Source organism: Passer domesticus, chromosome 9 (assembly GCF_036417665.1).
Source record: "Passer domesticus isolate bPasDom1 chromosome 9, bPasDom1.hap1, whole genome shotgun sequence".
In the NCBI taxonomy this organism is placed as follows: Eukaryota; Metazoa; Chordata; class Aves; order Passeriformes; family Passeridae; genus Passer; species Passer domesticus.
The window spans coordinates 37,843,603-37,870,366 of record NC_087482.1 but is presented as its reverse complement, the minus strand read 5'-3'; the positions used below and the strand labels follow the sequence as shown (position 1 = coordinate 37,870,366).

The 26,764-nt window shown below is 46.1% G+C and overlaps 2 protein-coding genes across 11 annotated transcripts; one reads left to right on the top strand and one right to left on the bottom strand.

Moving 5' to 3' along the window:
* The first annotated feature begins 263 nt into the window (after window positions 1–263).
* On the top strand, window positions 264–17,721 carry ACOX2 (acyl-CoA oxidase 2). Its single transcript, XM_064432861.1, has 15 exons — window positions 264–531; window positions 1,200–1,475; window positions 2,655–2,817; window positions 5,419–5,570; window positions 5,832–5,939; window positions 6,632–6,751; window positions 7,218–7,333; window positions 7,752–7,924; window positions 8,993–9,155; window positions 9,798–9,988; window positions 11,131–11,292; window positions 12,254–12,359; window positions 14,495–14,712; window positions 16,418–16,547; window positions 16,995–17,721. Exons 2-15 carry the CDS (start codon window positions 1,316–1,318, stop codon window positions 17,055–17,057), a joined length of 2,025 nt encoding a protein of 674 aa, XP_064288931.1. The 5' UTR covers window positions 264–531; window positions 1,200–1,315; the 3' UTR covers window positions 17,058–17,721.
* A 950-nt stretch (window positions 17,722–18,671) lies between these two features.
* Window positions 18,672–26,671, bottom strand: KCTD6 (potassium channel tetramerization domain containing 6). Of its 10 annotated transcripts, XM_064432871.1 has the most exons (4): window positions 25,249–26,439; window positions 24,506–24,630; window positions 21,278–22,703; window positions 18,672–20,075 (listed from the first exon to the last, which is right to left on the bottom strand). In XM_064432871.1, the coding sequence occupies exons 3-4, from the start codon at window positions 21,302–21,304 to the stop codon at window positions 19,389–19,391; spliced, it is 714 nt and encodes a 237-aa protein (XP_064288941.1). In that variant the 5' UTR covers window positions 21,305–22,703; window positions 24,506–24,630; window positions 25,249–26,439; the 3' UTR covers window positions 18,672–19,388. The 10 variants fall into 10 exon arrangements, with proteins under 10 accessions (XP_064288941.1, XP_064288938.1, XP_064288947.1 ...); XM_064432868.1 differs by lacking the exons at window positions 24,506–24,630; window positions 25,249–26,439 and adding an exon at window positions 26,537–26,671 and having other exon boundaries at window positions 21,278–21,386; XM_064432877.1 differs by lacking the exons at window positions 24,506–24,630; window positions 25,249–26,439 and adding an exon at window positions 26,537–26,558 and having other exon boundaries at window positions 18,672–19,884; window positions 21,278–21,386.
* Between the last annotated feature and the right edge of the window lie 93 nt (window positions 26,672–26,764).

Genomic DNA, 26,764 nt, shown 5'->3' with positions numbered 1-26,764 from the left:
TCCTGCCCAGCAGTCCCGGCAGGGACAGGCGCAGGACGGCCGGAGGTGAGGGAGCACATCCCCGTGTCGGGCTCCCTCGGGCACACAGCCCCGCATCCCGGCCCTGCACCCCGAACTGCGGGACGGGCTGAGGGCAGTGCCGTGACACAGCTGGGCAAACGCTGACAGCACGGCAAACCCCCAGCGAGGAGCAGAGCCAGCCCCAAGCGTGCTGCTCTCCACCCGGAGCAGGCTACCAAAACATTAAACCAAAATTAAAAACACCACGAGAAGGGCAGGGTGACGGAGCTGGAAGTGCAGTCTGCAAGGCGCCAGTGCCCTTAGCGGGATCAGAACAGCCCCGTTAGGCAGCGCAGAGCCCAGAGCGCCGGGGGCTGTGGGACTGTCCTGCCTGCAGAGGTCAGCGCTCCCCGGAACAGCCGCGGCCCGCGGCGCCGGCTCCGGGGACAAGGTCCCCGCACAGGGCCCGGCAGCCGCGGCCCAGGCAGGAGGCAGCAGCCGGACGGCTCCGCGGAGGACGCCTGGGACGAGGTACGTGGGGGACTGCGTTTGCACGGAGAGAAAGCAATCGCGTTTTCCTGCCGCAGCCTCACGGAACAGGAAGCGGAGGCCGAGGCGTGCCCGGCCCCCAGCCCCGCGCTCCCGTGAGGGCTCAAGGGCAGCGCCGCGTTACCCCGGCCGTGTGTGCCCAGCGCTGCCCCGAGGCTTCTCTCTGCAGCAAGACACCTTGGGCTAAAGGCCTGAATAGCAGAATAACACATTAGCAGTGGTTTCCAGAGTTTCTATTTCTTAAAGGAATACGATGCTTGTAAAGGCAGCAGCCTCTTCAAGGGAAAAATCTGATTTATTTTCTACTCACCACAGCTTTGTTTTCACTAGTGTCCTGCTACTATTCTCACTAACGTGGGGTTAGGGGTTAATGTAAAGCTGAGCCCCAAGGAATGAGGCAGCACAGGCAGAGCCACCAGTGCCTGTGAGTCCTGGGCCAGAAACTCCCATAAACATTAACACATAGCCGTGGGATATTGCAGCATTAACTTCTCATAGAATACTGGGGACTGACTGGGAAAAGAAAAAAATTTTATTTTAAAATATGTCATAAAACCTGCAGTTTGATTTCCTTGAAGTGCCATAAATCTCCACTGCCCATTGCAACGAGGACAGGGTAGTGCCTAAATATTCACGCAACCCTTGTGCAGGTACGTCTTGGCCAACCTACCAAAGCCACCCTCGCTGTGCCAACGCCTCCATCAGGCATCCACTGACGGGTGCCAGTGCCAGAGGAGCCCCGTCCCTCTGCAGAGCAGGCTCCAGGATGGCTCTGCTGGAGACCAGCAAGCACTGTCAGGGCTCAGTGCTCGGCAGCGTGAACCCCGACCTGGCCGGCGAGCGGCAGACAGCCTCCTTCTGCGTGGAGAAGCTCACGGCCCTGCTGGATGGCGGCGCAGAGCAGACACGGATACGGAGGGCAGTGGGTGAGTGACCCTTAGACAAGGCCCTGCTGGGGGCTGGGGGCCATGCCTGTGTCCTGCTGCTCTGCTGCTCCTTTGCAGCACAGTGGGGTTTGTGCTGCTGGGCATTTGCTTATCCCCCATCTCTTTAAAAAGTGGGAGTGTGAAGCTGGAGTCTTCTCTTCATGTAAATCAATACGACTCCTCCGCAGCCACTCCTGCTGTCTGAAGCTTTTCCTCCTCCCTGCTCCCATCCCCTGTCTCTGGCAAGACTGGTTAAACTGGAATACAAGAACTGAGGGTCGAGCATCCATGTGTGAGGGAAATGCGTGCAGGGGCTGGTGCTGCTGTGCAGAAATGCACATCACGTGTGAACCACAGCCAGCTTTCCTCCTTGGCACGTCGGGCTCATCCAGGTGGGAATTTCTTGCGTGGGTTGGCTCAGCCAGGCTGAGCTGCTCTCACTCGTGATGGGTGTGCCAAGAAATGACTGTTGCTCAGAAGAAATAGAGGAAAAAGCTCTCACTGTTGTCTCTGTAACTGCATCCATATTATACACCTACCAAAGGAAAACACCACAGCCACTGGGATTGCCCTCTTCACAGTGCCACTGGAGTTCAGTGTAACCTTCCACATGAATAGACTCAAGGTTTTAAGGCAAAATGGACAAGGAGAGTGTTCAAACTGACACAGAAACAGTGACTCTGAGTTGCTGTGTAACAGTGCAATGGGCTGGTAACATCCTGAGCAGGACACCCAGCAGGCTCCAGCCATAATCCACCCTCTGGTTAATGCAACTCACCACAGCTTGGGCAAAATGCAGCTCACCACAGCCCTTACTGCCCTCACAGCATTTGGAGGCAGAGGGATCCGTGGCATCTTCTGCCAGAAATCACCTCTCCCACCCTGACCAGGGAGGGTGCCTTTCCCTGCAGGGTCACCATTTCCACTGAACAGACCCCTCTCTCAGGCCCACTCAGTTCCTCTTCTGCTTCCCCAAACCCCAAACTGCTTTTCAAAGTTAGATGTGACAGCCATGGGAGCCAGAACTGGCAAAACAAAACCTGCCTGCAAGCGCCCTAAAAATCACAGCATCAGTATATCCATGAGTCCAGTCCTGCCTGCTCTTCCTGAACATGGCTGGAGGCACTGCCTGCACTTCCCCAGCCCCAGGGGAACCAACTGTTCTGTGTTGCTTTGCAGTGGAAGCTATCGAATCTGACCCTGTATTTAGCAGAGAAAATCAGTATTTCCAGACCCAGAATGAGAGGTACGAAGCAGCAGTGAGGAAGGCTGTTCATCTCCAGAAAAAGATGCATGAGATGGGATGGACTGAGAATGGACCTGAATATAAGTACATTTACAGGTGATTTCTTTTTTTTTCTTTTTTCTTTTTTTTTTTTTTTAATGTACAACTAATTTTTTGTTAAAATCTGTGTATGCTAACAAGAATCAGCTTTAGCAAAGGCCAGGAAAGGCCAACAGCTGACAGATTAGGTTTGGATAAAAAATGTGCTGCAGGTTTTTACTTCAGCAGCACACTTGGAAAAAGGGACAATGCTGGTACATTACTGGGAACTTCTCAGAGAGCAGCACATGGGTACGGTGTGATAGATCACAGCAGTTCACAACCACAACATGAGATTTCCACTTCAACAACCTCCTTATTTGTGCTGCAGCTCTCATACCACCCATTAGACATTTTAAAATGTAGAACCAGAAGGGGAAGTGGTGCTGTTTCAGTTACATTACTGACTTCTAAATAAATTAAAGATTACATTTTGTGTATCTAGGAAACACATATTTTATTAAAGGGGAAAAAAAAAAGGAAAAACTCACCTTAGTTTGTAGGCAAATGAGAATAAAGTATTTTCACAGTCTTTTCCTTCAAAAGTTTTCTTAACACTTCGTGTGGGGTTGAGCTCCACATTTCACTTGCTTGCCCCTCCTTTCCCCCTTTGCTCAGTCAGTTCCTGGCCCAGGGCACACTGTCTGCTTGGTGGGGTCACATACCCAGTAGGAAGGTGCACGTTCAGAGGTGTCACCCTGAAGGGCAGTGCCTGTCCCTTACACAGCATTGCTGACACTCAGAGCCACTTTTTGGCATTTCATAGACTCATAGCACAGTTAGGGTTGGAAAGGACATTTAAAGGTCTTCTAGTCTAACCTTCTGCAATGAGCAATGGCATCTTCACCTAGATCAGGTTGCTCGGAGCCCGTTCAGCCTGACCTGGAATGTTTACAGGGAGGGGGCATCCACCAGCTCCCTGGGCAACCTGTGCCACAGTTTCACCATGCTCATTGAAAATGAGTTCTTCATTATGTCTAGTCTACATCTACCTTCTTTTAGTTTAAAGCCATTACCCCTTGCCCTATAGTAACAGGCCCTGCTAAAAAGTTGTCCCCATCATATGAAAGATAATTTTTTATGCTGAGCTTTTCACCACTTACAGTGAGCGGAACTAATGAAGGGGGAAATGTGCCATCAAGAGCTCTTGGACCTGATCATTATATTCCCATTAAAAAGCAGCTCTCCACTGCTCTCTCAGAACAAAAAAAAATCCCACCCAGGTGAGCTTTCATCAGGCCCCCTGATGCCAAAAGCTGCAGCAGGACCAGCCCTGTGTTGTCCCATTTGCTGGATTAGGAGCAGAGCTGTCTGGCAGGGCAGCTCTTGCTTGATGGAACTCCAGGTGAGCACCAAGCTCTTATGACAGAACCCTGGCTCCCAGTGCCAGGCACAGTGAATCACTCACACAATTTAAAATCCAGCTTTTCAAATCGCAGCTAAAGGAATGTTATTTCTGGCCAGGCTGCCAAGGATTCATTAAGTCATTTTCTGTTAATCAAAGCAATTTTCCTTCAACTTCTTTGTTCATATTTCCCCCCCACACTGTTTCAGCATGATTAATTCTCTCTCAGGGCCAGTATAAAAGAAAGGTCAGAGTCATTTGTTAACAACAGAATGTGTCTATGTGAAAGGAGATGCTCTCTGGAGCACTGCAGTAAAGCAATGTGCTAACAGCCACTCAGCTACTGAGAACAGCACAGACACTTGTACATGTACCTGTATCTGTGAGGGGATTCTGCCTTGTTCTGAGGAATCCCAAGAAGAGGGATGTAGTTATATTCCTCACGTTTTCTTGTTGTTTCTCACACACAAAAAAAAGCTTAAATAAATTTCTCATTTGCACCATGGAAATCACTGTACCCAAATTCCCATACACAGTTTCTGGAACAGGGCTTTTTAGGCTGTATGCAGATCATGATGGCAATGGACCTGACCAGATAATAAACCAGGGGTTACTTGGATGTATTTGAATTTTTCCACAAGAAAATAACATCTCAATTCAGGACAAATCTCCATGAACCCTAGTATTGTTCACTGACAGCAAAAGGCAGCAAACAAACAGCAAAAAGTACATAACATACCATGGTATTTCTTCAGAATGGGAATGGGAAAGTTCAGGTCCCAGATACCTACATGTGTAATGCAGTCTAATATGCTTCACAGTGAATTGCTAGGGTTTGGGGTTTTTCAAGTAGGGTGCTGTTTTATTCTTTCTTTTTAGTTCAGCCTCAAAATCTGACTAAAATAATCAAGAAACAAAATCCTATGAAGTCAAATAAAAATATAAAATGCTCACAGAGTGTCAGGAGCTTTGGAGCTGGGTTGTGCTTTTAGCTCAGCATCTGCTACTCAGAACAGATAATTCCTCCAAGACCAAGTGAAATGAGCAAGCAACACATATGCAAACTCTGTTAGGAAAGAAGAGACAAAAGCAGCTTGGAAGGGCACTTTTCCTGCAATGCTGTGCTGATGCTGGGTGCTGGGCAAGGTATGACAAGGCAGAAATCAAAAGGCAGCAGGTGGTACTGTCTGGTGACCACTGCAGTGCCACTGCCTCATTCATCACATGCCTGGAACTTCATCCCCTCAAAAACACCCCCTGTGCCTTCTCTGCAGGGCACTGTCAGGAGATGTCGCGTTCCTCCTTCACCGCGTCTTCATGAGAAGTATTTCAGTGCTGGGCTCGGACAAACAGATTGCCAAGTGGATTCCTCTCGCCACCCAGCACAAGCTGATTGGAAGCTATGCCCAGACTGAACTGGGACACGGTAAGGCTGCAGGGAAAACAGCTTTTCTCTGTGACACAAGCCTGCAGCCCAGATTCCCATGGGAATTTGACTCCAGAGTGTCCATCCTTTAGTGGGACGGGGGTGGTTGAGTTCTTGTTCGTGGTTCTCATCAGAAGGGTAACCACAAAACCCTGATAATACCCACAGCCAGCTTCCACAGATCCTTTGCTCTCCCCATCCCTGTGATGTGCCAGGAAATAGATACATAGATAGATATTTGTTTAATTTCCTTTTTTAAAGGCACTTATCTTCAGGGTTTGGAAACAACAGCAGTCTTTGATACTGCTACTCAGGAGTTTATACTGAACACACCAAAGATCTCTGCCATGAAGTGGTGGCCTGGAGACAGTAAGTACCACACAAAATATCTTGGTTTTTGCCTCCTTCCATTACTCCATCTACCCTGGTTAAGATCTGTGTTTGGGGGCCCAGGTGCTAGCAGAAAACTTCAATAAAAGATACTCACATGGACAAGCAAGTAAGAGAAAGGGGGTTGTCCAAGTTCAAAGGCCACAAAGGAGCCACCATCATCTACAAAAACCCCTTGGGTTGCAGGCTGAAGAACTTCACTCAGGAAAGTTCTTGCCTCTGCAAGAATAAATCTTCTCTTCTTTTTAAATACTCAGACAACCAAAAACTGCAGGGAGGTCATCAGCATAAAGGATTCGAGTCATCAGACAGTCTCAGCATAAAGGATTCAAGTGTGAAATTCTTTGCTCCCTTCAGGAAGGTATTTCACAGAAAATAACTGAAGTCACTGAAACAGCCACAGCACTTCCCACTCACCATTACATTAGCTCAAACGGTTTATTTTTTTCTCATATTCTGTTACAAAACTGTTAATCCAAGCCTCATAGGCAGCAACAGAGGCAGAATGATGGTGCAACTTCTGAGAGCTAAGAGCAGCTGATTTGTGGTTTCCAGCACACACTTATGCTGACCCATACCAAAGACCCAACACATTATTAGTACTGACCTCTCTTAACTGTGTTTGTGCTGTACCTTGTCCTAAAGGAATGGGGCTGTTTTTCTTCTCACAGTGGGAAGATCAGCAACCCACACAGTGGTCTTTGCTCAGCTGTACATCCATGGGAAGTGCTATGGCATCCATCCCTTCATCGTGCAGATACGCAGCCTTCAGGACCATTCCCTCTGCCCAGGTAAATAACCCCAGACACTGCAGCACTTGTGCAGGTGCTTTGCCTATTTTGTCCTTAAATGTTTTCTAAAACATTGGGCCCAGGGCGAGTTGTAACTGCCAAAACCAAGCCAAGAGAGATAGCCAAGGTGGAGTTATCATTAACCCCAACCTTTTGATCTGAAGGGAAATATAACATATCTTCAGCTATATCTAGACCAAGCCCTTGATGTAGGTAGAAGCCTGGGCTGCTCTGAGCACCTGTGCATTAACACCTCAGTTCTGACCCCAGCCAGCACAGATCCATCTGTCAATGGATCATGGAAACTATTACAAGGCATTCGAATGCCCGTTTTACCCCTTGGGCAAGATCACCCATGCTGGGGAAGAAGCAGTCATGCCCTTCTTTTGAGGTCCCTATCCTGGCACAAAATGGGGAGCAAAAAGTTCAAGTGGAAGTAAGCAGGCTGTGTTTTCTCCTGCTGCAGGCATAACTGCAGGAGACATTGGTCCCAAAATGAATTTTGAGCACACTGACAACGGCTACCTCCTGCTGAAGAACGTGCGCGTCCCCAGGGAGAACATGCTGAGCAAGTTTTGTGAGGTATGTGTGGACTCACATCACAAACTTGCTGTCAGACTCTCATTGCACAGCCAGAGAGACAACAGGGACCTGTCTAAATTTGGGACAAAAATCTTCCTTTGAGTGTCAGCAAGTCTCTGAGGTTTTACCAAGGGCAGAAAATACCTGAATCCTAAATTAAAGTCAGCATCAAGAATTTCACATTCAGCATCAAGAATTCCACATTCCCCACATGGGGATCATGGGGCAGGCAGAACCTACCTCTCCCACAAACAGCAAGAGTTTGTCTCTTCAAATGGATGTCTTTCATCCATCATACATAAAAGCATTGTTAGCATTCAGTGAAGGATTTTTATGTCCATTTTATCCTGTGCATAGCGATTTCACATCCACAGTAGTACTGACTAAGGCAGCATCTGACAGCCTCTCTCTACTCTAGGTTCGACCAGATGGCACCTATGTCAGACAGGGGTCACAGAAGATTAATTATTTCACCATGACGACAGTGCGCATCTCGCTCATTTCAGACGAGGTTCTGACCCCCCTCATGAAGGCTTGCACCATCGCCATCCGCTACTCCGTGGTTCGCCGGCAGTCCAAGCTAAAGCCTGGGTAATGCCGTGCATCCCGTGGGGAGGGGACTGCACACTGTGTTCCCCCACGCCAGTTTGTATTTCTTCTCTTCATCTTATCTTTCAGCCCATCACTGGCTGATTTCCTGGCCCAGACAGGGCATGATAAACATGCTTTGCCATTATTTACATTAACGAGCTTCAGTCAAAGTACAAGAGAATGTTTACAGTTCTTTCCAAGATAAGTTTCATACTTTGAATAGGTCAGTGGCTCACACAGGCCCCTTATTCTTTTATAACTGGCCTTCCCCTGTAATCCCATAATTGAGCAGAATCCAGACAAAGTGGACAAGTTGCTGAATTCTTATTCCATAGTGTCCTACTAGTCGATGCAACATTAAAATACCTTCCAACATCCAGAAATCTAATATTCAAACTTTAAGCACTGAATTGTATTCCGTGTTGAATCCCCATTATTTTTAAAGAAGTATGTTAATTTGAATGGATCACAAAGATTTCCATTTAAATATCCTTTCAAAAGCAGAAAGATCCTAGTGAAAACATGGTTTTGTTCAAACAGAAACCAAACAGAAGAGCACACAAGCTGAACTATTGTAATAACCAATTCCATTGACTGAGGTCCTAAATGTACCAACCACAGAAGTGATAAAGAACATCCAAAAACAGCTCAGAAAACTTAAAATAATTCAGACTCAAATATTTTCAGGGAAACATTTCTACACACGGGGCCATAAAGATTCCATTTAAAAATCCAAAGTTTTTCAGGATGCAATGCCACTGCCTTTTCTGGAGCACCTAACAACTTGCTGTCCTTGAAGGCCTCATTCTCATCCTCTCCTGCAGTCCCTGTTGCCCTCTGTACTGACTGACCACACAGAGCCTTTTCTACACTGTTAGTCTTTTTTTGGTTTTGTTTCTCCAATAGCTCAGCAAGCTGGACAGATTTTCTGCCACACTGTCAGCTCAGTCTTGTTCACACACTACTTCTTGGTAATGAAAAATGCCATTTTCATTCTGCAGCAGGTAAAGTAACAGTAGCTATGCCCATGTCCACACTCTCCCTGCTTCATCAGCTGTCTTCCAACAGGGAACAAGAAGCAAAAATCCTTGACTACCAGACTCAGCAAGAGAAACTGCTGCCCCAGCTGGCAGCAGCCTATGCCTTTCACTTCACCAACGACTACCTGCAGGAGCTATTCAACAGGGGGTACAGAGAGATCCAGAGGAAGAACTTTGACATGCTGCCAGAGGTGAGCTGCAGCAGGATTAACTCATACAGCACTTCTGTTCCCTAAATGTTAAAGTATTTTAGCAAACTGGACAAGCATTCCTCTCACCACTAGAGAAGCGGAGAAAGAGGAAGCACTAAGAGCTCAAATGACGTGTCCAGATCTGCAACCAGTCAGCAACAGCATTCGCTGTACCACCCCAAACTTTTTGTTTTGGGAACCATTGCAGAGTGAAAAGTCCTTGAAAAGCATGTCCAAAACCTCGTTCCAAGTAGCTGGTGGCACAAAGCATTATTACACAACTCCATCTACAATGCGCATGCACGTACATCTGAGCCAAAACCAAAGATGTGACTTTTTAAACAGAACAGAATATTTTGCAATTAGGTGCTTGAAATGAAAACACACTCTGAACAAAGGTGGCCAAAGCCAGAACTGGCTGGAAGAAACCCAAAAATGCATAAACTGACTACAGTGTGCCCAGCAGGAGCATGTGCAGCATCCTAGAGAGACACCAAAGGTCAGGCTCAGGGAACTCCCCAGCATTCCAAGGGGAATTTGACAGGGATTTCATGCCCAGATATTGCACAAAATTTAAAAAAGGAACTTATTCTGAGGATTCCACTGGTAATACTCTACTTTTTTGCTCCCTTTTTTTAACAGCTCCATGCATTATCTTCAGGTTTTAAAGCCGTGATCACTCAGCACTGCACGGCAGGAGTGGAGATCTGTCTCCGGGCCTGTGGGGGCCATGGCTACTCCCTGCTGAGTGGACTGCCTTCCTTGTATACCAAAATACTTGCCTCTTGTATTTATGAAGGGGAAAACACCATTTTGCTCTTGCAAACTGCCAGGTAACAATTCAAATGTGTTCATCTAAAAGCCTGCCCCCTTATTTATTCAATCTTTACCACTTCTCCAAAACCAGTAAAACCAGCTACTCCTTTCTCACAGCAACATCTAAAAATACAGCTCAGGATATAAACTATTCATGCCTTCAGTCTAAGCATGGAAGTGTGTGGGAACTGGATTATCTCTTCTATTTTTGGTTTGGGGACGTATGCAGGTGCTGTTCTGCATAACCTCATTTTCCTCTTTGCCTGGTAGCACACAGCAAAGGTGTTGCTGTGAAAGTTTTGTGGTTAATTTTTTAAGCAACCAATGTGACAATGGTGCCATGTAATGCAATATTGGTAAAGTGGGGTTGATTCAGAGGAAGCAAAGTTGTTGGATACTGAAAGTGGATGAGTCATGCTCCAAGAACATCGCTTTCCTCCACATGCAGACTCGTGATTATCAAGAGTAGATGAAATACAGGATAAAGAAACTACAGCTGCTTGAACTTTTAATAATGTTTGTTTTTACTAGAAGGAGAACACCAGGGCACTTCCAAGGGTCAGAGCACCACATAGCTCCATGCTAGCATGCAGACATTTCTGCACTCATTACTGCTTTTTGCAAGATCTACAGCAAAGTCAAGAGAAATGCTGTACCCTTTTAATTCCAGACCTGGTCAGTGTAGCTCATAGCAGAAGTACCAAAAAACTAAGGGAGTGGGGAGTGCTCCTTGTGAACTCTCTCCAAGGGTCTCATGTGTTAACTTAATGTGACTGTGTTGGGGATCCCAGAGGGTAAGACCAAATCACTGTTAAAGCTCCAGAGCACTGAGACTTAGGTTGCAAAGTTGATAATGTATCTAATCACTACACTGCTGAGACTGCTAATAGCCACAGCAAGTTTCTGCTGAAAAAATTATCATTATGGATTGTTGTAGTATTAATTAAGGCAGACAGGCTCCCCATGAGACCCACCAGATCAGGTTATTGTGATAACATACAAAACAAAAGGTCATTAGTTGTTCAAGTCCATTCTGGGCCACTGATGGGATGGGTCACACCTTGCTGCTCCTCACCTGAGCCCACTTTACTTTCTGCATGTCTGTTTGCTGCAAGGAGATCACCACCATACCCTGCTCTGACTGTTACCCTCTTCCCAGGTTCCTGATTAAGTGCTTCATGGCAGCCAGTGCTGGCCAGCCTGTGCCACCATCTGTCACTTATCTGGCTGCAGTGAAACACGGGAAGTGTCCAGCCAAGAACAAGTTGGATTTTCTCAGGCCAGATATTTACACTGAGGCCTATCAACACGTGGCATTCAGGTCAGTACAGAGGATGGGAGACAGAATTTCTCTCTTTGACATCAGAAATGTGTTAAGAGCTCAGCTTCTTCCTTGCTTCAAAGGGAGGTAAAATAAAATAAGTTAAACTAGGATTGGTACCATCTGTTCCTGAAAAAGAAAAGGAAGGCTACACCGGATTAACAGCCATGTCAGATGTTCAGTATGAAGCGTTCACACTCAGAAGTTTTTAAGCCATTTGCTACCAAACAACTACATTTCACAGCATTGGTGGCACAATTAAAATAAATCCCAGACCACATCACTGAGTTGCCATCCAGTAAAATCTTTATTAGACCCTGAGCAATTCTATTAGAATCTTAAAATTTCACATACCTGAGAAAGTGATGTTTGTTTTCAGTTTACACCACAGCAAGAACAGAGCCTCTCATTCTGTCTGCAGCCTTTCAACTACACACATTCAGCAACTCAACATAAATAAAAATTATATCATGAGTAGTATCAGAATTGTGTACACAGTTATGGGCTGTATAGGTGCCACCTCTGAAAATCAGGTGAAAAGACAACTCTGCTGTCATTGAAACCAGTGTAAAAACAGTCACTCTTCAAAAAGCTTCCTCAGTGGGAACAGGATTTGAATCCCTGTGTAGAAAAGGAGAAACATAATGTGACAGCAGTCCAGTATTATTGTTTGTTTTGCAAACTCTCCTTACACACACAGAGCCCAAGAAAAGCTCAGCCAAACCCCTGGTAAACTACCTTGGAAGCTGAGAAGGCAGAAATCCTTCAGGACCAGGGTGGTCTGGGTTCTTCTCACAATTTATACTTAGATTTTGCATAATCTAAGTTCACTCATACTGAGTGTAGATTACTCCAGATGTCAGAAATGCCAGTTTGCACTTCAGTCACACATAACTCCTGAGTGCAAATTCATGCATGTGGGATGCATATATAGAATGCTTTGTGCTTTTCAATTCTCCAGGCTCACAAGCAGCACAGCAGCAAAACTACAGGACTTGATCCAGTCTGGAGTCAAGAAGCACGATGCGTGGAACCAGTGCACAGTGCAGCTGGTGCAGGCTGCAAAGGTTAGCAAAATTTATCTGCTTATCTGATGTTTGTCTTATGAAACAATATGCAACAGAAATGGCATGATTAGCTTAAAGCCTCAGTGCTGTTTATTGTTTCCTGTTGGCATCTAAGAGACACCACAAACCATCACTGTGGGCTGCATGGTGGAAAAGTTGTATTAAGAAGCAATCCCTTATCTGAAAAATGTGCCGTCTGTATAGGCCAGGTAGAAAAAGACCAGGAGAAATGAAAGGGAGAAAAAATACATTCACAGTTGTGCTGCCACTACTGGCAGAATCACACCTCCCATATCCTGCAGCAAAACTCCACCATCTCCAGCCAACACTCATCTTTTTATAAGAATCCAGCATTTCTGGTGCTCAGAGGATTCTTCCTAAAGCCACTCCACTGAAAGCTGGTGGAGTCACAGCAAAGGATGAAACATGCCTGGTACTTCTTCCATCTGCTGGAAAGATAACTGCAGGGAAAAGAGTGAAAACCAGTGATAAGTGCAATGCTAACTACTGCTGAAAGATAAATCAAATTTGTAAGAGATGCTTTCAGCTGAAATAGCATTGGGACAGCAGCATTTGTTCCCTAAAACAAGGGTGAATTAATACAGAATTAAGCAGAAAAGGGGGGAGAAAAGCCCTAAATATTAGTGAAAACTAAATCTGTTGATAGTGCTGTATCTCCAAAAACCAAAATTCTTTTAATATGCAATTAAGTGCAATTCCACTACAGTTATGGTGAAGGCTTCCTTTCCTTTCCTTTCCTTTCCTTTCCTTTCCTTTCCTTTCCTTTCCTTTCCTTTCCTTTCCTTTCCTTTCCTTTCCTTTCCTTTCCTTTCCTTTCCTTTCCTTTCCTTTCCTTTCCTTTCCTTCCCTTCCCTTCCCTTCCCTTCCCTTCCCTTCCCTTCCCTTCCCTTCCCTTCCCTTCCCTTCCCTTCCCTTCCCTTCCCTTCCCTTCCCTTTTTCATTTTCTTTTTCCTTTCCTTCCCTTTCCTGTCAGATCCACAACTTATTTAAACATCATTAACTATTTCTGAAGGGCCTAACATAAGCAGAGGGCTGGCTGTGATATCATCAGTGCTGCTACTAGACTCTTCAGAAAATAGGATCCATGCCCCCAAAATCTCTTAAGTGTTTCAGGGAGAGGAAAAGTCATCCAAACCCCTTGAATTTTCCCCATACTTTTAAAATTTTGATATACTGCTGCCTTCTTGGAGCAATTCTGTATTTACTTCTTATTCCATACCTTCCCTGGAGATTCACCCACACGTCTGGCATGGCAGCTCCATGAACTGACACCTGCCAGCTCTCAGCTGAGTGGCTCAGACACTGGGCAGACTCCACACAGGTGAATTGCTGGAGTGGCCACTCAGGGCCACTCAGCTTCTCAGGCAGGTTGTGCAGTCCTCAGTGGCCTCCACCTCTGCTGCTTCACCGTGGCAGCAGGAAGAGCTGCAGTGCAGGTGTGCCATGCTTACACCTGCAGCTGGAAGGGAACTGTGCAGTGGGGGAGTGAACCCACACAGATCCCAGCACCACCAACCACCCCCAGCAGTGTCAACATAGCAAGAGTCAGCTTAATTCAGCTCCTCTGCACCTCTGCTAATGTTTCTGTCATTTCTGGGTCAGACATTCTACTGCTGTGTGGCCCCAAAATTACCAGTTCACTTAAAACCACAAAAGTGGGAGGTAAATTTGGTTGTTTATCTCTGACAATGGTGTTTCCAGAGCTGAAGCCTTGTGGACACTGATCCCAAAGCACCATGAGCCAAGGCCTTCAACAGAAGTTTTCTCCTGTTGATGTACAACCAACATACATCACAAGCACATTCCAATGTTTTCCTTCACAGAAACTCTTTGGGATATTGATCAGAACTATTTAGAATAAGTACCAGCATGATTTCTGAAGCAGTTTTCTGGGGTTTACAAATACCATGGTGTTGACTGTTTGCACATTCTGTCTTCTGCTGTAGCTGTAAGCCATGAATGCAAAAGGCCTGGTCACCCAGCAAACAAAGGATACAGACTGGAGAAGTGCCAGGGAAATGAAAAGGTTTTATATTCTTTGCAAGAACATTTGAGTCATTTGGCCTACTAAAGTGTTTGAGGTGCATTCACTGTTGATTGCATTTGTTTTCCAGGCTCACTGCCACTACATTGCAGTGAAAAACTTTGCAGAAACTGTGGAAAAACTCGAGACCAAGGCTGGCATCCAGAAGATTATGAAACAGCTCTGTGACCTCTTTGCACTACACGGGATCTTCTCAAATACAGGAGCCTTCCTGCATGATGGCTACACATCTGCAGCTCAAATGGACATGGTCACAGCATCCTACCTGGACCTCCTGGCTGTCATTCGGTGAGCTGCTTTGGCAGGACACACACAGCTATCCAGTTTATCCCTGTGCTAGATAGAAAAGGGTGCTGCTGTACCTATGGCAACATCTCCACAGTCAATTCACCTCATTCAGTTTTTATTTCCAGTGCCTGGCAGTACTAGAAATTGATTGAAATGTCTACTCATAGCTTGTTTTCATGGCAAAACAGACTCAAGTGTCCAGCTCCTCTGCAATCTCTTAAAGTTTTGTAACATGAAGTCTTAAATTATAAATGAAGAAGTCATGAACACTTTCTACCATCTGCAGTAGAGTGAAAGCAGGGAAATATGTAGTCAGAGCACACTGGCAGGAGGCAGCCACAGCAACCCATCACACATTGCAAAGTCTGCTTAAGCCACAGCTAATACAGCCTACTCTGTTGCCATGGCTGAGCTGCAACTGGTACCCAAACAATCCTGCCTACAGCTACTTCAGATGCATCTGCTCTACACCATTTATTACCAGCTCTGAGTTCTGAGTTAAGGTTTTCACTTACCACAACACTCACTGAGGCTTTTTGACAAAGGGTTCAGCTTTCACTACTCTGTGCTGTTTGTTTAGAACATAGTAACTTATGGTGCAGAGGAGTTGCTACTGTAGCTAAAATTCTACCTAAGCCACCTGGAGAGAAACAAGAACACACTATAAGCAAGGGCTGAACAGGGCTGAGCCAAACAGCATGGGTTTTCAGAACTGATAACAGAATCTGAATTAAGTGATAAGCCTAACACAACATTTTCAAAAGCCTAACATGTTGTCTTTGGAATTCATTGCAGTTTCTGTGTTAGTCCGTGCCTTGTTAACAGGATTCAAGAATGGAGTATTTACATATTTACAGTTGGTAGAAAGGATGTAACCACTTCCTGGTCTGTAGCAAAAACACGGCCTCTCCCAAACCCTCAGACAGCTCTTCTCCAAAAGGAACTGGAAGATAGAAATGCCCACATTTGAGCAAACCACTTTTCATCCTGGTATCTCAGGTGTGAGGTACAGCCAGCACAACTTCCTACCCCCAACATCATGGAAGGATGAGGAAAAAGAAACCACCTCCTGCTTAGGAGATGCTGCCTGTGCTGTGGCTCTCCATGCTGTCACATTGGCCCCTGGGCTAGATGGGCCCTTGGATGGGTCAGGGTTGTTTTGCTCCTACAGATATGAACAGAATAGAAGAGCTCAACACCTCATGATGAGATAATGGAAGTACTGAAAGGCAGATGAAGGTTGAAGATCAGCAAAGCAACTTCACATCAATCTAGTAGGAACCTTATTCCATTTTAGAAAAATAAAAGAAAGACAAAAATCAAAAGAACAAACTTGGCAGACACTACTGAGAAAAAATCTGACATGAATCCTGAATTTGGGATGGAGCCAGGGTGAAGACCCTGCAAACACCCACTCAGCAGCACAGACAACTCAGGGCATTAGTAGAACATCACAGAATCACAAAATTATCAGGGTTGAAAGGGACCTCTGGAGATCATCTAGTCCAATCTCCCTGCCAAGGCAGGGTCACCTAGACATGTCTCTGAGGAATCAGAACAAGCAGGATTTCCTCCCCGCAGTAAAGATAAGGAAGAAAACTGGCATGAGTTTTCCAGGAGAAACCTGGAAACTGCCATGTTTATTTTCCCATCTTGCAAAGCAGTACCCTCTCAGTAACAGGAATGTCACTGCTGTGCTCTGTAGGAAGGATGCTGTGCCACTGGTGGACGCTTTTGACTTCACAGACCAGAGCCTGAACTCTGCTCTGGGCAGCTACGACGGGCAGGTTTACCAGCGGCTCTACGAGTGGGCTCAGAAGTCACCCACCAACCAGGTAGGGAAGAACTACAGCTGGGCAGCCTCCACAGCAGCCAGGGCAGAAACTGCTTCTCTTCTAACAAAAGCAATACAAACAAGAGACAAGAGCTTTTAATTCCTCTTTGTATCACATTGTACAGAATAAGTTAAATAAAAGGCTGTTTACATATTATGGAACAGCACTAAATGCAGGGTATTTTCTATACACTAATGCTTCTACTAGTGCAAAACTTGGGCTGTCCCCTTTGGGATGAGTGTGGTGTGCTGGTTATGAAGGACAGCACATATGATAGGGAAAAAAAGTTCTTGCACATAGTTGAGATAGCTGCTGGTTTGTTGGTTGCTTTTTTTCTTTTTAAGTAGTGCAGCTTTATGTATTTCAGAGATTGTTCTTAAGAAAAAAAAAATAGCCTTTCCCTTCTTAATTGCCATTAATTCCCTTCCACATTCTCTTTCTGAACAGATGAGCCCGGCCTACGAGAGGTATTTGAAGCCACTTCTGCACAACACGCTATCGAAATTATGAAGAACATGTTCAAAGTGAAGGGCACACATTTCCTCCTGTTCTTTGTGCACAGTACATTTATGAAGCATCAGTAATGACTAATCAGAATTAATAATCAGTTGCTTACTTGCAGTTACAACAAGTATGAAATATTCTCAGCCAGCCATCTGCAATTAGACAGATGCCAACAGCGCTGAGTGGAACCTGCTGCTGTGAGACAATCTAGTCAGGAATGGTCCAGGGTTCACTGTTTTCTATCCTGAAGTGTCTTGACAGCATCAAAACTCTCTCATTTTACCTTCTTATTCTCTTTCTAAATCCGCTATATGATGATTGAGGAAAAAAACAAACACCACCACACTGTGAACCCTCTCTCAGTATGTTGTAACTATATAGTGCCTTCAAAAAACCCAAAACAACCAACTTTCCTGAAAAATCCATGGTGAAATCATGATCCTTTGTTTTTAGGAACAAGTTGTTCTCTTCAATCAGAAACTATATTAGAATGTGCATCTGTTTTGACAATTAAAATAGCTCTTGATTTGCTCAGTACTGGAATATTCCTGCCTAATGAAGATGCAGACAAAGCTGATGCCAACTCCAGTCTGCAGAATTTACCTTCCCATTAATAGAGCTGCTCATTTCTATAAATCTTGAGCTCCAATAAAGTGCATTATTTGGAATACTGCTTCTCTAATTATTATACTTCATAATTATGGAAAGGGCAAGCTGATCCAGGCCAGTCATTAATTTGCTCATAAATTAAGTGTTGCAAAGAACATCTTGTGATTATAATTCAATGCCAGTTAACACAAATATTTCTTACCACGTGTTGCAAGAAAGAAACAACTTTTCCTGAGCTTCTTCAGTTCTGCTTCTCTTCCCTCCTTGATAGCAAGAATAAAGCTCTCATTGCTGCCTCTTATTACATAAGTCAAAAACCTGCAATGTATGAACAGGAAGAGACAAAATATGACAGAGAAATACCCCCAAGGCAGCCTTTAGAGCCAGATATGGGATGGAAAGCTCCCACCTGCTTGGGACAAGAACTTCATGGGAGAACAGGATCCACTCCACGAAACAGATACCAACTCCCTTACTCCCTGCTGCAACCAAGTTAGATCATAACCACAAATTCCGTTAATAACTATGACAAAAGAACCAGGACAAGTAGAAATGTCTGTATGAAATTGAGTAAAGCCACAGAATTTGACTCGAAAATTGAACTCGAACATAACTAGAAAAAGCATTCTGCAGTTAGAATTATATATATAAAGTCACTACATAAAGTGCTGACAAACCAGGCAACTCTATTAGCAGCTACAAGTATGTAGGCTCTGTGTTCCCTCCATCCCTACCCCTTTAGCTAGTACAAATATTTGCCATCTTTCTATCAATCTAAAGCAGTTTCCAGAACACAAGCTTTGTCTGTAATGAAGACATTTTAATCAACTGATTAACATAAAAAGGAACAACTTACATCATTAACGGAAGAAACCAGGGCCCTACCAGGACACCCAAGCTACTCAGCAGCACAAAAAAACCAGGATTTGAGTAGGAGGTTTTTTGTTTGGTTGGGTTTAGTTTTTTGAAGTATGAGAATTCTAAAAGACAAAAAGAAAATACAAAACAGTATTCTGTATTTCACATTTTTATTAGCTTCTTCTGGCAGGCATTACACTTGGGAATAATATTGCACCAGGCATTAAAAATATGAATTCTACCACAGGGACATTTTGCATTTAGAATCCAATATAAATATTTGTAATCATATTTCCATGGCTACAGATAATATTTGGTTGCTTGATTTATATGCATAGAAAGAAACAGTTGTCATAACTGTAAGAAACTGTACTTATCAAGTACTTTTAAAGGGTGGGATCTGTTTTCCTAGAATATTACAATACTGTTTATTGATTTAGAAACTATATTAGTCTACACAATAGCAGCTTCTCCCCAACTGCATTTTAAAATCTTTTTTTTGTTTCTTGCTCCCAGTGTCATAGCATTAAACGGATTAGAAACCATTTAAACAAGAGGTAATTTTAGCACTTTGAGTCAAGTCAGAGGATTGTGTTAATGACACAAAATACCCTATTGTACTGATTCTTCGGACTCCCTCTTTCAAACAAAAAGGTGTCTTGACTGAACAGGCACATGCACGGTTTTTTTTCTGAACTGGACAAAAGAACAGAGCTGCTAGAGAATGAAACTCCTCCAGTCCTCACTGATAAACAATAAATAGTCGTATAAAAAAAGCCCATATTGTTGCTTTAGTCAAAATCCAGACTCTCTTGGGTTCACTGTCCAATTAAGTTGCTAATCACTGAAGTGGCTCCTGTGGAGTCAGAATCAGTCATCTGTTTTCCGTGCCAGTCTGCAGAAAGTCCAGTTGTGTTCCACTGTGTTTTCGTTGGCACGCTCGCTCATGTGATGCACTCTGGTGTTGCGGATCGTGAAGCCTTGCTTTGTGATGTACTCCATGAGATGCACTCGCAGCGACACTTCCTGGTGGTAATCACATGGCCCGAAGGTGAAGGACACCTGGCAGTCCCTGGTGTCCATCATGTGCTTGTTCCACTTGGTGAAGTGGTTTGAAATGCCTTCCAGCAGCGCGTGGACTTTCGTCGTGATGGTGAGCTGCGTGATGATCACAGCCACCGGGTTGGAGTACTTGGAAAGCTTCCGGGTGCTGGACAGCTCCACCACCTCCTCAAAGGTATCCACAGGATACAGCGGCTTGGGGTCATTAAGACACTGAATTAAGGGTTCAATCTGATAGAAGTCTGCTTCCTTCCGGAGCAGGTCAAACTCCTTGAAGTCCAGTGGCAAAGTGAGCTCTGAGGTCCTTAAAAAGTTAAGAACATAACGGAAAAGTGGTCCATCTCTGTCAATAAAGTAATTGCCCTGAGAGTCCCTGGCAGTGGGGAAGTCTCCCCTGAACATGGCCCCGAGCATTGAGTCAGGATATCTCGTTAGAGTTGTGAGGGAGGTCGTATACATGTGTCCACCCACATTTAGCGTGACTGGATCAGTCATCTAGAAAGAGAGAAATTGCAGAGTTTATCAAGCCCCAACAAGAAGATTCGATCACCTTGCTGACACACACGGCAAATACTGCTGGAACACTGGGGGAATCACACTTCTTCTGTTTAATGCCTCTAAGGGCTCTTCAAACCTGAACAAATCCAAGCCACCTAGCAACAAGGCACAACTGGCAACTAGACAGGATGATACTTAGCATGCAGAATGCACATTTCCAGAATGCTTTAGAAATCTTAACAACTGAGCTACTGTCGCAGGATCGAGTTTAGCATTCGGGCAGCAAGTTTTTTCCTATTCTACAGATGGGGAAATGAGAACAGAGAAATTTCCTGAAGAACAAGTTAGTCAGAATGAGGCCCAGTAATGTTCCTTACTTTCACAATCTGTCTCTCATTCTAGAACAAAACTAAAACCAAAAAAAAAAAAAGAAAGGAAAAAAACCAGCCAAACAAACGTTAAGCCTCTTTTTATCCCTCAAAAGAGGAAGACAATGCAGGTTTAAACACAGGACCAAGAGCTCACAATCAAAATAATCCACACTTTGGCTCAGAGGCTTCATTAAAACAGGCAAGGGAGAAAAAGAACTTTCAGCTTTTAACTCTAAAAAGAAATATTTATTAACAAATTAGCATGTTGCATAGAAGTGGGGAGCAGAGCACAAACCAGTCTGCAGCAGATTCCAGATAGCACATGAGGAAGCAAAAGAGAAAGGAACATAAATCCCATCTGGCCACCAACTCTAAAAACCAGGACTGCAGCCAGCCAGAGAAAAGAGACATATGCATGGCAGCAGAATGAGAAGGGGAGGAAAATAAGATGTGCTTGTCTAGCTTGAGACAAGGTTGACAAGGAAAAATACTTTTCTCGATAAATAAAGTGACAGAAGTCCTTAAAATAATAAGGAAAAGCATGAACTATTTTTGGCTTTTGCGTTAGGAAAATGGTAACTGAGCTCAAGGCATCAGTTCAGTCCTGGCTGACTGTCCCTAGCAATGTGAACCTGGGCACTCCCCACAAACTGCACAGGAGGTGCAGCACTCCAGGGAAGGTGTGTGAGCTGTTGTAAAGCTGTTTTAACAGGCACAGTTTCCCCTCTCTCACGACTGAAGCTCTGGATCTACAGAGGGCAGATCTGGAAGGATTCTTGCTGCAAGACCTCAGAAGGCCAGTTGTGCCCAGTGCACGCTTGCACTCACCATATATCCCCAGTCTCCATTATCCATCTGTTCACGTGCTTGAGCTGTGGTGTTCCAAGTTTAACAGAAGGCTGCTGAAAGGATACACAATTCCTCTCCTCTTATCTCCCTGCAGGAAAAAGCACACACAAACACAGAACAAAACATGGCAGACCATCAGTACCTACAAGAACACCAAGGGGAATGCTTTCCAATCAAAGGCCGGCTCTCTGCCAGGAAAGCATTCAGCTACAAAGTCACATTAGCAGGAGAATCTGCAAACCCTCTTCTCCCTCCTTCTCCCATCACATTACCCACAGGACTGTCTCTGGAGCACACCTAACCACTCCACCAGTTGCCTGAACATCTCAGTTTTCTTGAATAACAAGCAATGTGCCTCTGAGGGCAATACATGTTCACAAGCAACCTTTCACCTGGGAAACTGTGATTACTTTGAAAGACAGATGTCATTTTCCCAATTAAAAAAGTTTATTTAGCCACCTCTGAGGTCACACATGTGATCTGTTAATATTAGTCAACATTCCCATGCTCCAGTTTCAAACTGCTCAGAAAAATAAATCAAGCATGAAAGTCAATGAACACTAAGAAGAAAAAAACTCTCACTGCAGAATTAATAATTCAGTAGTAGAGAACTGCAACTGATAGTAAGAACATTAATCTACAGACAAAGAGTAGGAAAGGACTTCCCAGACACCTACTCTCAAAAGCAATCTCTGTAGGGACAAGCCAGAGGACATCTAACATGCTGTCAACACACTCCAACAAAAGCAATTTGAGAAGAGATTCCTGCTGTGACTTCCCAGGAGATGCTGAACTGTTGACTTGCATAACAAGGGGACTGTCCACACAAGCACAAGGCAAATCCACAGCCAGGCTGTGCAGCTCAAGAAGGGGGAAGTGAATGACCTCAGAGCCCAGTGCTGATGTGCCAAAGGTGGCCTGTCAACCTTGTCAAGCGATGGAAGGACAGGGAAGCCATTTGTCAGTAAGCCTTTATCCCTACCTAGAGCCTGCCTCTCTGCTAGAATTGCTGAAAATTTAGGTCAGCCTGTTTTAAGTAGGGTAGAGCTTCTCAGCTTTGTTTATTTTTACATCTTAAAAGACCACACAGTTCCCAAGACTTCTGGTCCCATCCTCTTTACTAACAAACTTCAACATACAGACACCCAGCTAAAGGCAGCACGAAGATTTAGCCAAGCCAGAGCCCCACACTGCAAAATGACTGAAAGTTCACAGTTAATTCCCAACCAAAAAAGATAACTTGCCCTTCTCATTCCTAGGAAATGTGGTTGGTTTCATTCACCATGGAACAAGGCAGCACATCCCACCTCTCTGTGCCCTGCTGCCCTGCCCAAATCACAGCCTGGGCAAAACAGCATCCAGCAGGTCAGGTCTGTGGGACCCAGCAGCACAAGCACAGCCCCAGCTGCATCTCAGGTGGATTAAAGAGTAAAAAAACAAAATATGAAAATAGTGAGGTCAGACAACAGAAGACTAAGGAATACCAAGATACAGAACAAGTCATACCAGGATCCTATTTTTACAAATTAGAGACAGAGCATGCCTCAAGAGAGTACATTAAAGCACATCCCCCAACAGCAGATAAACCTGGAATGCCAGCTCTTCTGCCAGCCTCTGTAATTATTTTTTTAACTGCTCACAAATCAAGAAGTGAATTCTTTCAGGGTTTTGCTGTTTCATTTTGTTTTGGTTTTTAGGGAGTTTTTGGGTTTGGGTTTTTTGTGGGTTTGTTTGTTTGGGGTTTTTTTGGAGTTTTTTTGTTTGGTTATGGTTTTTGTGGGTTTTTTGGAATTGTCACTCAAGTACAGTTTGTAAACTTTTAGCAATAGACCAGACCTTTTAAATTCCAGCACTTGAAGGTGTTACTCTGGTCAAGTACAAGACCAGGATAATATGCAGATGCATTAAAACCATATGAGACTGGTACAGGTTTCTGATACTCACTTGAGAGTGAAATGATGCAGCCAGCCAGAAACCTCACCAGTAATCATGACAGAAGAGATCTGCAGTCTTAATAAAATTAACTCAAATTACACATCCAGAATATTTCAAAGGCAGAGATGTCCATCAGTGTTAATTTAACTAGTGAATATGAGGTTATTTTGGTCAGCATGTAAGTCCAGTGCAGATGAATCAAGACTTCATCAGGGAAAGAAAGAGATGACACTGCAAGCCGGTGCAAAGGCATGATTTCATCTTTGATCACAGCACTGCTGTGTAACACCGGAGTGAAAAATTTACAAGAGCAATCATCTGGAACAAACCTAGCCCTCAACACAGAAGGGGCATGGAGAAATCTCTGTGACCTCTGTGTAAGGACCCAGAACCACAAGGCACACACAGACCTCCCTGGCAGACCAGTGCTGGAGCGAGATGTGCCACACAAAAGCACCCTCTTCTCCCTCCTTCTCCCACCACATCACCCACAGGACTGTCTCTGGAGCACACCTAACCACTCCACCAGCTGCCTGAACATCCCAGTTTTCTTGAATAACGAGCAATGTGCCAGGAGCCCATCCCAAAATGCCCGAGTGTGATCCTAACTCTTCACTACTTCCCTCGTCAGCCTGGGAGCTCTGAATTTCTAGACAACTTCACAGGTGAAAGTAGCTTAGTTTGGGTACAACCTGAGCTAAGGACTCACCACCCACCTCACAGCAAGGCTGAGGATGGACACCCTTCATGGCACATGCCCTTTCCCTGATGCTTTAACCCTCCTGGATGGGATACAGTGATCACCAGGGGGGTGGGCACACACTCCATCCATCCCCCAGCACAGGCAGCCTCCAGCCAGCTCTGTCCTTGTGTCACACACCAATGGACTGCACGCAGGGACAAGCCTGCCAACACAGCTACTCCTGTCCAGACAGCAAATTACAGATGACACACAGCCATATCCCAAGGCAGCCTACATTTGATAACCACAAAAAATATTTGAAGTGAAATTCAGTCAGACAAATTGCTGACACAGTTCAGCCAAACAGGATGGCCCTCTGTGGTGGGAGCAGAGGGTGTCAAAGCACAGTCCTGCTGTTGTGACACTGCTCTGCATGCAGGGACAGGACACACAGCAGTGACACGGCCACTGGGGCTCCTGCCACAGCCCAGCCACAACTGGAATGGCACAGTGAGAAGCAAGAAAAGCACTCAGGTCATCACTTTACACTCGACACACCAAACTGGATACCTGCATTTATAAACACTCACTCTCATTTCATATGTTATGACTCAGAGGATTACAAGGCTGTTTATCAGCAACACTGCTGCAACAGGTACTGCCACTAACTCCAGCAGGGCTTCTCCCAGAGCAGAGCTGCAAACCAGTTTGCAAGCTGAAATTCAAAGAAAGCATTTAAGAGTCAGATGAACGTCTGCACCTGTGAAAACACACACACAGACACAGACACACACTCAGCAGGGATGCCAGCAGCCCTGCCAGGCATTCCCACTGCTGGCACTACAGGCTACCACCACTCCTGGAGAGACCCCTGCAATGGGGCAACGTGCAGTTACCCAAAGGAGGAGCAGAAATACATCCTAAGTTAAGAGGCACAGACCACCTGATTGGCTCTGAATGTTCTTCACCTAGTTTTTCAAAGAAGAGAATTAAGGGATTTACTCGTGGCAATAGTCTTTCATGGGCAGTTTGGCATCCACAGGCTGTTTAACCTCAAGAGTTACCTTTGATTCCTACATCAATGGAGAGATGGAAGGATCTCTAGCAGCAGCAACTTAAAAATGAAAAAGAGCAAGGAAGGACTCTGAAATACACTTGGCATTTCAGCTACTCACCCCCTTTGTGAGCTCCCTGCCTCTCCCTCTTAGATCTCACAAGATGAGAAGAAACTCCATCCAGCAGCACAGTTATGCTGTACAGGGACAACCTCTCTTTCCCAGCCAGCCAGAATATTTGAAAGGCAAGTTCTTACTGTAAATTATTGGTGACTCACCTGAACTGACAAACACTGAGCAGCACCAGTGCTGACTGTTCTCCACCAAACTCCAGTGAGCTGATGGTCTGCAGAGCAAGCCCTGAGCTCCAGCTCTGTGCCACCCTAACCAGGGGAGTGAGGAGGAGGAGGAGCGTTCTCAGAACAACCAGTTACCAAATCTTCGGGCAATTCAGCAGATCAGCTTCACTAAGGAGAGCACCTACCACCTTCTACACATGTCAAGTTTATCATGACTAATGCAGCTTATTAGAAGTTAACTTAGCCCTTGATTTTCTTGAGCTGGTTTTTACTAATACTCAGTCTTTACCTCAGGCAGGATGGAAAAACGCTCACGCTAGCCACTCAACATTTTCACTCCTTTACGTTTAATTGCTTCACTACAAATTCCAAGCTCCTGAAGTTTCCATCCCTCCCCAAGGAGCTCTATGGCATCCTGTTTTAAGTCCTGATTCCAGACCTTTATTTCAATTGCTTCTTGTGGGAAGAGTCCACATCCCAGTACGACTTTGCCCTTCTATAAGAGGCCCAAAGGGGGACTCCAATATCCAGCCTGGTCCTGCTGAAGCAACCCAGGGCACTCAGGCTTCCAGGACCTGGGATAATAATTGGGGTTTATCTATGTGCTGTGCTTCTGTGATATTAACCAGTGTTTTTCCATTGAGGAAACGTCTCTGAGCAGTTTTGGCGGCAGGCAGGTGTCAGAAACACAGAGCCTCCCTGCACAGTGATGGGGCTCAGCACATACGGACCAAGGGGCGGCAGCAACACAGGACAGAAATCCCCCGCAAGCCCAGGGAGGATCCAGGGCTCCGGCAGGAGCTTCCATCCCAGGGGAGCCGAGGAGATCGTGCTAAAAGAACTGTCCCCCGGATCACGGTGATTCAGCAAAGACGCCGCGAATTAACCCGCTCTGCCCCTCCCGCGGGTGACCCGGGAGCGCGCGGCCCGAGCCCCGGCGGGTCCCGGCCGTGCCCGCTCTCCCGGGGGGCGGAGCCGCTCCGGCTCCGGAGCAGAGCGCGGCTCCCGGCCGCTCCGTGCCCGGGATCCCCGCCGGGCACCGCGGCTGGCACCGGGCACCGCCCGGGACGGGACCCGGACACCGGACCCGACACCGGACCCGACACCGGACCCGACACCGCCCGCCCGCGGGCCGCGCTGCTGCGCCGGCCGGGCCCGGCCCCGGCACCTGCCCGTGCCCCGCTCCCGTCCCGCCGCTCCCGCTCCGCCCCCGCGCCGGGGCAGCCCCGGGCTCGGCCCCGCGCCCCCCGCCCGGCCCGGCACTCACGGGCGCAGCTCTCGGCGCGGCGGCGGAGCCCGGCGGCAGCAGCGGCGGGGACTGAGCCCGAGCCCGGAGCGGAGCCGCCGGCGCGGGCGGGGACGGCGCGGGGGCGTGTCCGGGCGAGCCCCGCCCCGGCGGCCGGGGACGGGGCGGGGCTGCCGGGCCGCGCGCTCCCGCCGCCCCGGGGCCGCCCGGCGCTCCCGGCGCGCGCGTCCCCGCGGCGCTGCGCGTGCC

Coding starts and splice junctions, on each gene's coding strand:
- ACOX2 (XM_064432861.1), top strand. CDS start 1,316: ATGGCTCTGCTGGAGACCAGCAAGCACTGTCAGGGCTCAGTGCTCGGC. Junction 11,293..12,253: donor TATCAACACGTGGCATTCAG/GTCAGTACAGAG, acceptor TCAATTCTCCAG/GCTCACAAGCAGCACAGCAG. Junction 12,360..14,494: donor AGCTGGTGCAGGCTGCAAAG/GTTAGCAAAATT, acceptor TTTGTTTTCCAG/GCTCACTGCCACTACATTGC.
- KCTD6 (XM_064432868.1), bottom strand. CDS start 21,304: ATGGATAATGGAGACTGGGGATATATG. Junction 20,076..21,277: donor ATGGAGACTGGGGATATATG/GTGAGTGCAAGC, acceptor CTCTCTTTCTAG/ATGACTGATCCAGTCACGCT.